The 12,090-nt window shown below is 37.0% G+C and overlaps 2 protein-coding genes across 2 annotated transcripts in view; both read right to left on the reverse strand.

The window, feature by feature from the left end:
* LOC144198338 (uncharacterized) overlaps positions 1–1,210 on the reverse strand; it is a 34,485-nt gene extending 33,275 nt beyond the window's left edge. The window contains exons 1-3 of the mRNA XM_077719288.1: positions 1,094–1,210; positions 365–501; positions 58–277 (exon numbers count right to left, since the gene is read on the reverse strand). Of these exons, the coding sequence (XP_077575414.1) occupies positions 58–277; positions 365–462 (318 nt within the window). The 5' untranslated portion in view covers positions 463–501; positions 1,094–1,210. The remainder of the gene's footprint in view (positions 1–57; positions 278–364; positions 502–1,093) is intronic.
* Positions 713–11,360, reverse strand: LOC144197785 (FERM and PDZ domain-containing protein 1-like). Its single transcript, XM_077718420.1, has 11 exons — positions 11,109–11,360; positions 6,872–6,976; positions 5,282–5,404; positions 4,950–5,110; positions 4,539–4,641; positions 4,359–4,404; positions 3,323–3,427; positions 1,832–1,927; positions 1,346–1,471; positions 1,094–1,213; positions 713–763 (listed from the first exon to the last, which is right to left on the reverse strand). Exons 3-11 carry the CDS (start codon positions 5,398–5,400, stop codon positions 713–715), a joined length of 927 nt encoding a protein of 308 aa, XP_077574546.1. The 5' UTR covers positions 5,401–5,404; positions 6,872–6,976; positions 11,109–11,360.
* Positions 11,361–12,090: the final 730 nt, after the last annotated feature.

A 12,090-nucleotide genomic window follows, 5' to 3' on the forward strand; every position in this document is an offset into this window, starting at 1 on the left:
CTAAATCATTCATATAATAATGAATTACTCTGTAGGAATTACAAAATATATTCTCACCATCATTGTTGCACTAAAGGATTTTCCACCATAAGACTTGAGGTCGCTGAGCTCCTCTAAGTAATTTATGCGTGCTTGATTGACTGTTAGGGCCTTATGTTTGGAATCATTTTGTGAATGGCTTCTTTTCAGCTGGAAATGAATGGCCTTCATCAAGTCTTTTTCTCGCATGTTCCGCAGCAATGTGGATGACACAAAGTTGTCGATGCCCCAAGTCTTACTGGAGTAAACAAATCAACAAAAAAGATGACTAAACAGGAGCATTAAAGTTGAAAAAATGTTGATGACATATAATATATATAATTACGTGACAATCTTCAGGTTGGTCTTTGGGGAGAGGCCACAGTTTGCCAACCTTTCCTGGATGTGCAGTGCGCCAAGTCGCAGAGCAGTGTTACACCTCATTTCTACTGCAAATCGCTCTTGCAGGACATCATTCACTCCCTAACAAAAACAGAAATAGACTACTCAGTCTCATATCTCTTTATTTACTTCCATTTGCTGTTATTTGAAGTGACTGGATGATTGCCAGTTTCTTCTGACTAGTTTAAGAACACTTTCACAGTCCTAGTGTACAATACTGTTTAAATTAGTCCCCCAAAAATTCAATTTTAAATTTGCTGTATTGTTCTTTAAATTAGTCTATTGCTGTGCCCTATGGTGTTTCTCTGTAAATGCATGGGCATTTATTCCCAACCCCTATTCTCTGTGGCATAAAGAACTCAACATGGGCATGTCTTTTTAAAATTGTCCAGAAAATCAGTTGCCTGATAACCATGAAACACTAGTTATCATGACATCTTGAGGTTATGATTTCCTTCCTATTGTGAATAGGTTTATTTGCGCAAACAGTTGAGTATGACTGCAAGGGTCATGAAAATAATAGTTGCCTGTAGTTGAAGTAAATACATGAAATATATTAAAATTCAATGCCTACAAAAGATATTTATCATGGTAAAATGAATCAGGCAAAAAAATCAACTAAAACAGAAATGCCACTTTTGTTGAAGGAATGGTAGGTAATATGCTAAATAACCTGCAAGAATAGATACTCAAAGGCAGTTGGATCATCTTGTAGCAGAGTCTCAGGGAGTTTTGGGATAAAACACACACGGAATAAGCATCTGTAGTCACGGGATTCCTTCTTCTGGACCACCTGAACTCAAAACAAAAGTCACATCATGCATATATTCACTGGACTTAGGTCAAATACACATATATTGCTAATACATACTGTAGACTAGTAATTTCAATTCATGCAGTTGAAAATGGTAGTGTTTATGAATACCTGTTGTATCCTTTCTTCCTCATGTAACAATAACAGTTTAGTGACACTGTATTGCTGCTCAAGCACCAGAGAGAAATGTTCAATATTCCTCAGGGAAAGTTTTTCTTTGAGTGTCATCACAATATCCTGAGTCAAAATAAAAAGCAAACAAGTGAGTTAATTGGAGATAAGAATGGTATAGTAATAAAGATCAAAACTGCATCTTTAAATCCCTAATGGCTACCTTGGCTATTGTATGACCTTAGCGAAAAAATATTTTAATAAAGACCAGTTGCTCTATAAGTAATTTTCCATTCATTAATACAGAATTAATTTGCAATGAATGTAACACTAATGTAATTGTTGACAAAGAAAACAACTGACAAGAACAATAGCTCCAGTTCCCCCATATAAATATGTGAAAGGTATTTATTTTATATCTTAGATTTGTTCAGTTGGACTATAGGCAATATAAGACAGGTAAATGTATATGTATCCATTGTCTACCTTGACTGTTGTAATGGGTTCAAATTTAAAGGCCTTTGTCTGTCCATTTTCCAGATATACCTTCAGAACATTAGGAAGGAATAGCAGTGAGTTTCCCTGCAAAGGGTAAAAAAAAAGTAATACGATCAATGAACATCTTAATTCTCACAATCATTTTACATTATAGGAATTAAAGCATAGAAACAGCATATACTGTACTTTGTGTTTAAGTATATAAAAAAAGGTGGACGAGCGATTAACGTGACAGCCTCACAGTTCTTATAATGCTTTGAGCAAAATCCATATTCAAGTTATCAATAAAATATTGAAAATCAATGATTAAATACAAGCCAATTCATTAATGTGTTTACACATTGAGTAAATGCAAACTATACACAGTGAGGACCGACTTGGGATCAAACCCTCGACCCCAGAACTGTGAGGCTGACATGCTAACCACTCGTTCCCTCCACCGGGCTGCTTAACAAATAGTTATCTCCCTATTTTTGAAAAATTAACTCTAGTCTCCACATGACGTGGTATTTCTTTGACTCCACATATGTTCTATTTTTTATGTTAGGAGTTAAATTAATCCATTTGTTACCCACATCATTTCAGCAGTATTTTCTTACACTTAAGTTGTACGGGTCATATTTTTGGTGGAATAAGGTTCCAAGTGATTTATTGTAATTTTATTCTATTTGATTAAATACCTGGATATTGGACAGATCTGTTGATAGTATGTTTTATATTGACTGTATGTCCACTAAAATAATTTTGCCAGTCCTATTTCTTTGACTTTTTTCACTATCACTGTATGCTTTCAGTGTATATATAGTAGTCTATATTAGTGTATATGCCTTTGCTGTACTTAAATTTGTTATTGCACACGTTAAGCATATTAAGATCTCCACATATCTTTCTCCCAAATACAGATCGCCGAGTCTTGCATGTTAATCACAGTCGTAATTGGGAGATGGGGCAGATATCGACCTGTATTTTTCCCGGGATTAGTAATGGGCACTCCAGCCTCAGTGGGTTTTCACATCCAGCTAATTCCACATCCGGTAAAAGAATAGGAGCAGCCAGAGCCAGGCTTGCGTGAAAAAAAAGCATCACTTAACTTGAGTGCATACAAGTTCATCTTACAAACAAATTTAGTTCATAAGAATGTGAATATTCACAGATGACATAATTGACAGATATTTACCCTATTACTGGTTCTTACACTATGATATCCTGTTGGGTAATATTACTGTGGATAAATCCAATCTGGTCTGTCTATATAACCATAACCTGTGATATTTCCCAGCCAGGTGTTACAGTACGCTCTGAAAAAGATTCCCCTGTATCTTTGGTCGAAAGACAAACATTTGAGATAACAAGACGTCAGCACTACAGTATGTCTAGCTCATCTGTGAATGTAGAACGTTACATGGAGGAAAAAAAAGGATTTCTTTAGAAAAGAGTCAGAGTCAAAGTCTTGTAATGGGATATTGTTTCAACACTAACCTGAGAGTGCCCATTGACCTCCACTTCTTCTGCAAAGCGGACCTTTACCGGGTTGGATTTAAGCTTGGCCCTCTTCTCAGGTGTGATGAAGGATGATTTTGGTCCCTTAAAGATAGACATAAGAAGTATAAATACATTTATTTATATGTATGCATAGTATATTGGCCAGCCAATCACAATTTAGAGTATCCACCAGCCTTGCATGCTTGTTTTTGTGATGTGGGTAGAAACCAAAGTACCCATAGAAAACCCATGTAGACATGAGGAGAACATGGAAACTCCATACATCAACCTGAATTCAAACCCGGGACCCCAGAACTGTGAGGCTGATGTGCTAACCACTCAACCACCGGGCCTGCTATTAGATATGGGGAGGTAAATTGAAATCAATATATTTCGTAAGATTTGGTAGCAGAGCTGAGAGCCATCAATCAAACAAGATTAAAGTTGCTTTCTTTAACAGAGGCACAAGGGAGGTTTGAAGTTCAGCCATTTATTTAGTGACCTCCTTCATATGGGACTGAATATATATTGGCTTTTGGGTTACTGATTGAAGTCCAAGGCTTGGACAGTCAGGTGACAACACACATGGAGTACACCCAACATACACACAGTTGAAGTGAAATTATCAGGGACCTTGGTGACAGAAGAGTTGTGCAGTATGCCGCTTTAAACTCTAGCCTTGGTGACATATACAGTAGATTTATTGGTTTGATGAACATTCATCTGAACATTGGATAGCATTGCCACAATGTCAAGGGGCATACACATTTACTGTATTTATTCGAGTATAACGCGCACACGGGTATAACGCACACCTATAATTTGTGACTACATATTGGTATACATTTTTTTTCAGTTTTTCTCAGCTCACACCAATGATACTGGTAACTGGCAAATGTTGAACACATTGGCATGAAGAATTTAAGTTTATCCATCAAATTCATCCAGTTGCTGTTGTGTTGGTATGACAGAACTTTATTAAGATCGATTAAAATAACAGTTTCATGTGTATTGGTGAGTTTTCATGACTTACCAGCACTTTTCTGAGTATAGTCACAGACAACGAATCTTGACACTCTCTGAAGGAAATAAAGAAGAGCCGTTAAAGAGAGTTCCTTACAGACATACCTTAATTTGAGTTTGGTATTTACATTAGGACTTCTGTATGCATTGTGTGTATAACTTCAATGTTGTTGCCAGTAATAGTGAACACCTGATAATTTCAGCAGCTTGCTCAGGGGTAAGGTCATCCACAGCGACATTATTGATTTTCACTACCTGGTCACCAGGGATGAGCCGGCCATCTGCAGGACCACCTGGGTATAAAAAGTTTTGTTGAGCCGTCATATTTAGGGGTCGTGTTGTACCTTTTCATACTGCCGAGTTTTTTGTTGTTGTTAATATTAAAATATTGCTAAAACTGGGTATTTGCGAAAAGGGTGCACTTGACTTAAAGGTCCTTTGTGATACACTAACTTGTCGATTTAAAAAAACATGCTGCTTAGCCATTTCACAATTTAAAATAAAGGTTGAAATAAGCCCAATAATATCACGATTCGTCAATTGGAACTGAATGATACCAGTCGAAAAAGAAAAGATACATGTTACACATTTCTTGTCATACCTTGGGTGACGTCTTGTACCAAGATGGGTGTCTGTGAGGACAGAGTGAGGCCATGGGATTTGAGCTTTGGGTCCTGCTGGATCAAAACATTCAAGCGGAAGGGATGGTTTCTTCCATCTGTGCTTAGAGAATCTGCTGCTGATTCTATTGAAACTCGGTCCCTGGAAATAGTTGTCAAATAGTACACGAGTCATTGTTGGGTGACAGTCATAAGTATCTAAAAAAAAAAAATTGGGTTAAAAATGTAAGAATGCACACTGAAACTCGTAAGAAAGAAGAAAGACGAAAGAAGAAGGCGTAGAGCTCATTAAATTAGACGTAAAAAGGTTGACCTGCTCAGAGAGTGAGACCTGCTGCCCAATTCTCGGGACCGCCTTAACCATCTTCCCACCACTTGCTCGACCCGACTGGTCCTGCGGGACGGGGAGCGACTCCTATCCTGCACTTCCATTTACCTGAGATAACCATCCATATAATACAGAATCATTTATTTGATTGACTAATTTAACAAAAACAAACACACACAAAAAACTGGATGACCAAATACATTATGATTAATAAACAGATACAATGAAAGACAGAATGTACACACATTCAAGACCTCTGTTATCCTTATCATTATCATTTTGTCATTCAAATTTTTGGGAAATTATTGAAAAGATGGACGTCCCCATTGATTGTCTAGGTTGTAGTGTATCCCGCAGCTGCAGGAAGCAGATGCTTTGATGATGATGGGCATTAGCACCATCCATTAGAGGGAACAAACAGACAAGGAGGGATGACTTGCTAATTTAGTGACAAGCAAAAAAAAAGAAAGGAGGATAGAAAAAGAAAATATCATGATGACATCCTAAGGAGGTTATTTCTGTTGAGTAGAAGTCATGAGTGACACCGTTTATAATGCCGGCATGTAGTTTTGTGTTATAAGATGTTTTCAGCTTTCATTGTTCCTTTTTATCTTACCCAGCCGGCTTTTCCCTAGCATTTATTGATCCTTCTTCACAAATTCCCTTCTCAGGTTACACATGCAAAAAAAACAAGGTCTACAGGGCTTGCACATGTGAATTATCTCCAATTAATATTGTAATAGAAACGAAAACAACTGAGGACCGTGCCCTGCGATTGGCTGGCCACCAATTCAGGGTGTCCCCTGGTGATAGCTGGGATTGGCTCCAGCAACCCCCACGACCTTAATGAGAATAATGCGGTTCAGAAAATGAGATATTTTCATAAACATGAAATTAGGGATTTTGAGGAACAAAGCAAGTTTTTTTCAGATATAAATCCATTTAATTTAATGAAAATCCTCTGCTCGGCAAGAGTGTTTTTAATGTCAGTAATCACAATAATTCTACTATATAATTCAAAATGTGGTGATATTGTTAAACAATAACAACATTTCTAATTAGAAATACGCATTGCAAAAAGAACAGGTCCATTGACACTATGCCAACCATTTCATGCTAATTTGTTACATTGATTTTTCTACAGTAGCAGATGTTGCCGACAGGGTTCCTTTTACAAATCTAAAATCTATATGAGGAAGAAAACAAAAAGGGAATACTATTGGTTAAAGTGTACGTAATGAAAATTGTATTTTGCTTTCTAAATGTGTGAAAGTCACACGGTGTGGGCAAATGAGATTACAAAGTACTGTATGTCTGCAGGCATTGACAGAGACTTTGTGCGTCACCCATACTTAACCAGATTAGAACAAGCTTGTCCTTAACCTCAGAGGTCTGGTTAGGGCATAGGACTAAGCTAAATAGTCTCACAGACACTGTCTGTGGTTCACTATATACCTCCCTCTCACAGTCTGACCCACTTAGTGTATATTGCACATTATCCTCCTGATTAAATATTGCCCTTTGTCTTTTTATACACATTTAAATATGGTTTCAGGCTAGCAGACAAGCACACACCTGCTCTCAGCCCTATTGCTCAGGGCTCCACGTAGGCGCCACTTAAAGTCCCATCCTGCTATTTCCCCATCCATCACTTTGCTGAGGAGGACCAGTCTTCATTACCTAATGACAAACACAAAGTTGTGGTTTACAGTTTTGTTGCATATAGAAACAAAACAAAATAGGAATTAGATAGTGGGAAAAAAAGAAAATCAGTACTCTAAGTTTTACATTATTTGTGTGATCACCATCACTGTATTTAACCTGGCTTTAAGTCTGCAATTGAAGATTTAGTACTTGATTTTTTTTACCATCGAAATCAGGCATTAAATATTCCAATCTCATTCATACTTCAATAAAACTCATTAAAAATTCAATATTTTGTTTCGTTACTGTCTGTGAACAACTTGTTTTAAAAGTAGACTCAATTAGAGTAGACTATTAACCATCTTAACATAATAAATCACAATCTGATGAACACCATTAGAAAGCTGCCTCCCTTTTTTGATTACAGCACTTATAGCATCGCAAGCTGTTGCAAAACATCACTACTTCCCTGGAAGCCTCTCTACTAAAAGGTTTTAGTCAAGAGACAGAAAAAAAAGTGGGTAAAGAGTGAGAGAGAGTGCTGATATAAACCGAGAAACACAGTGTGAAGAAGCAGCAACGAGCAAGACAGAAAAAAGAGAAGGAAAAAATAAAGTCATTTGCTCAGTAGAAATGGACAGTTACACAAATCAAAGCGTGAACGTGACTGGAGGCAAAATAATCCGGAAATCTGAGAAAGAAAGGAGACAGGCAAGAAGGAAAAAAAACATGATGGTCCTGCCACTCTGGGCTCTTTGTGCAGCTTGTCGAGTCCCACTTGGCCCCATTCCAAACAACATCCATATTTAATGAGGAACTCATAAAGCCTGGAGAAATGTCCAATCAGCCCAACTGTCAAACACTGACTTGAGACTTTTTCCCGTAGCCCTCTAGTCAATACTTATTGCTTTGCTTCAATTAATAATATACTACTTACAGAGGATAGCAAGAATACTGCATTCACCCAATCGGGGGATTCACTACTTCACATAATTACTGAATATATGACTGCTTTGCATTTTGCCAATGGATTGCTGTTTTTTTTTTTATGAAACTACTAACTAGTCATTCATTTCATTCGTCCGGGCGACCAAACGTCCGGCGACCAAACGTCCAAATACCGGCATTAATTTCATTTTTTCTTAAGAAGTAACTTCCAAGGTCAACTCACTAGTTTTTTTTCTGCCACAGTTAAATTATTCACACAAAGATGCTTGCCTCTTGTAGAAGTTGATTCATTCTTCTTATTTTGGTGGAGGTCTACAATTTTGTTACTAGTGTCCTTTAACAGCTTTTTGGTCTTAAATTGTTTTGTTTGGATTTTGAGAATTATTTGAGACTGTTGGACAGGTGTCTTTTATACACTTTTAAAATAAACCGATGGCAATAAGACAGTGAACAAGTGGCAAACCTAGAATTTACAGTTCTGAGAGATTCTTTTTCTTGCTAATTTGTAGGCTACCAAGGTTTTATAGTTGAAACGTTACAAATAAACGTATCTTTCAAAAAAATCCTACAACTTCATTCCCTGAGAATTTGCTTAGTGGCTGACAATTTGTATGTAATACAATATCAATATAAAATAAGACTGATCTGATTCTTATGCAGTACATGTAAAAGGTACAACATGCATCATATTACATTAAAACACAAATATTCATGCTTGAGTGTTTGAATATTGGTGTGTCTTAGTCAAAGAGCTCCTTACATGAATAATGTATTCAGATAATGCAACCACTTCACTTTGGCAAACATTTATAGGCATTTTAGTACACAGACCATGACAGATGCTCCAACACAAAAGTGATCGTTTCAGGAAAAAATAATCGACTGAACAATGTAACTAATTTGTCGAGATTGGGATCGCAAATTAGAAGATATTTTCAGTAGATTATGTCTGGTTTAAAAAAAAACAACAACCAAAAACCAAAGGATATCCAGTTTATGCTATTGTGCTATCAAATTTACCAGCGTAAAAACCAACGTCAGATCCCATTGAACCTATCACCCATCCTCCATGGAGTTGGTTGTGATTGACATACTAAGTATACAAGACTGTCAGATCATGTTTTTGCTCTAATCAGCATACATGGTGCATACCCAACGTTATATGCAATACTTTTTTCCCCCAAAAATGCTTTCAACCTTTGCATAAAACTATGACAAGAGGGAACTAAGCCAGAGAAAGATGAATGAGTGAAAATCTAGTGCACACAATGCTATAATGTTAAAATCTTGACTTAAAATATTACGACATCATTTTATGAGCAAAAACGCACAATAATCCCGCTATTTACTATGTGTCTTCATGATGCACTTAAATCCAGCATGGCCTGTTGTCCATTAATGACTGATATTGGAACTTCTATTTAATAATGCATTGTTTTGAATTCATAATTTGATAATATGTGTGTTCATGTACATGTGTTCTTGTGCTCTGTCTGTTGACCAACGTTAGCTTCCTCCTTACTACCTGAATAGAAAATGTTTTCACATCTTTCATTCAAATTTGAGACATGTTGATCCTTTTTAGAAGGTTTAGTTGGTTGTTTTGTGGAACGAATTTGAGAATTTATATTCAAAATTCCGCTCTATTTATGAAAAATCCAAGTTACAAAACAAGTTCTGGAGCCAAGTAATTTAGTAAAAAGAGGTACCACTGTACTTGTAGTTCATGTAGGTTCAGTATGGACAAAAGTGTGAATAGAAAAGGTTGCAATTCTACACTACTGGAACTTTGGAGTTATTTTTGACTTTTGACCAATAGTTCCTGTTTAGATTGGATGCAAAATATGACCTTGGCAGCCAATCATAGTGCAGGCAAATAATGATCACCACTCCAGTTTAGACTCAGTGGAAAGGATGCGTTCAGACTTTGAAGTTTAGAACACTGGGTTGGCATAGTACACTAATGGGGGCAATAGAAAAACACAAATTAGGACCTAATCAACCTCCTCTTGTTGTGCCACATATGCTGCCCATACAGTATTAACCTAATATTTACATTTATATTGGCAGGCCAGATTTCACCCACTTTCATATTTTGTAGTAAACACTGCCAAGTTTAATCATTGATAAAAACAACCTTTTTTTTAGCATTCATGTTTGTTCAAGTTGCAAGCAATTACATGCCAACATTCAGACACAGTCTATTCAACGAGTGTTACACTTGATAAATACAATTGCATAAAAAATGTAACCAAGCCTAAAAATAACGTCATCAATTAATAAAGCCTGGAAATGCCCTCAGATGTTGGCGGGTCTCATCTTTCATCTACTGAAGAAGTCTGTGCTCATTTTGATTCCAAATCTGGCCTTGACACAGACATAAAACACGTACATATACCAACTGCAGCTTTACGAAAAAAAATATAGTATACGCTTAAGCACCCGGTTGCAATAATAAAGATTTTATTGTTCACAAAGGCATGATGCAGCAAAATATTCAGACCAACATTGTGCTATAAAATGCACATGAGGGTTTGTGCAAAAAGGGTCACTGAATAAAATTGATTTGTCACTGACTGTGATTTATTTGTTCACTGTAGTCATCAATTCCTCCAAAGATGCTGAATAAAGAAGTTGCTTTCTTTTCATGAATCTGATGTTTTCTTCCTCCCTTAAGCATTTTCCTGTCAGCACAAACGCATCCTAAGCATTAAGTTCATCTTCCTACTTTCTACCCTCCAGTTCTTTCAGCATTATCCACCTGTCAGACTGTCTCTAAACTTAGAATTCCTAAATAAACATCCCTATTTTTGTGCATGGCTTTCAAAATATCTATTAAGGGATCAAAACTAGTAAAGTTGAGTGGTTGAGAAGGACAACATCTCCTTGTCTCCATCATCCTTGAGTAGTAGTAGTAGTGTACTTAATCATTGTGTGAAACTTTAACGAAACTGTGTTCCTTCTGGTAGTATTTCTAAATGTATTATTTGATTTGTACTGTTTTGAGACCATAAAATATACTATAATATCAGTCCTTTTAACGATTTTGCACTAAATCTCTGAAGGGGACAATCATTTTTGACAGATATGCAGTCAGGGCAAAAAAAATAATCATGCAAAATTCAAATTATGATGCGTTTTTGTTAACAAACACTATGACAGACATTTTTCTACCATCAAGTTGTTATTCATTCTTGTTAATGAGAGTTAAAGACCTTACCGAGCTGGTTTGTGTTTCTAATCCCCTCCAGAGTGCGGAGGGTGGAGGTTTACACTGTCCCGGACGAAGAATTATAGCGTCCACAAAATAGAGACCAGTACAATTTGCGATTTAAAAAATTCAAAAAAATAGATTGTATTGTCAGAGAATACAACCCTTTATGTTATCGCAAATGACGCATGTTGTCCACAATGCGCGCGCGATTCTGAAAGGTGAGGCGCGTGCCCGCTATACCGTAATCCTCTCTCTTTCTCTCGCTCTCTCTCACCCTCTCTCTCGCCTCCCTCTCGCTCTCCCCCTTTCTCTCTCCCCATCTCACTCTCTCTGCCCCCCCCTCCCTCTCTCTCTCTCTCTCTCTCTCTCTCTCTCTCTCTCTCTCTCTCTCTCTCTCTCTCTCTCTCTCTCTCTCTCTCTCTCTCTCTCTCTCTCTCTCTCTCTCTCTCTCTCTCTCTCTCTCTCTCTCTCTCTCCCTCTCTCTCTCTCTCTCTCTCTCTCTCTTTCTCTCTCTCTTTTTCTTTCCCTTGCCCTGATTTATTACTAATATATCTAACAAACTATTTATTGTTATCTGAAAACAAGAAAAAAATGACTTTACATAGCTGGCAGGTTCAGATAATAGTAAAACCATTAGCTGTAACTTAGTACATTCTTACTTATAGTACTTATACTGGCCGTGTACATGTACCTTTCTAAGTGTCCACTTGGAGTCGCCTTGCTCTCATAAATTTTCTAGTTGTATTGAGGCCTAGAAAAGCACATTTTGGGCAGGACTCAGGTCAGGAAGGCCCAATAGGTCATCCAGTCTGCACTCCCCAAAATTGTCTTGGTGTAATTAGTTTGTTAGGCTTATTTTCAATTGTCACAATTTACCACACATCTTTGTGTCTTTTGGTCACAATCACAGTGACACTGACGCTATCAGTAAATTATTAAGGTCAAGTTCACCCCCTACAACAACAACAAAAAACAAAAAACAAAACTT

Source organism: Stigmatopora nigra, chromosome 6 (genome assembly GCF_051989575.1).
Source record: "Stigmatopora nigra isolate UIUO_SnigA chromosome 6, RoL_Snig_1.1, whole genome shotgun sequence".
NCBI classification, from domain to species: domain Eukaryota; kingdom Metazoa; phylum Chordata; class Actinopteri; order Syngnathiformes; family Syngnathidae; genus Stigmatopora; species Stigmatopora nigra.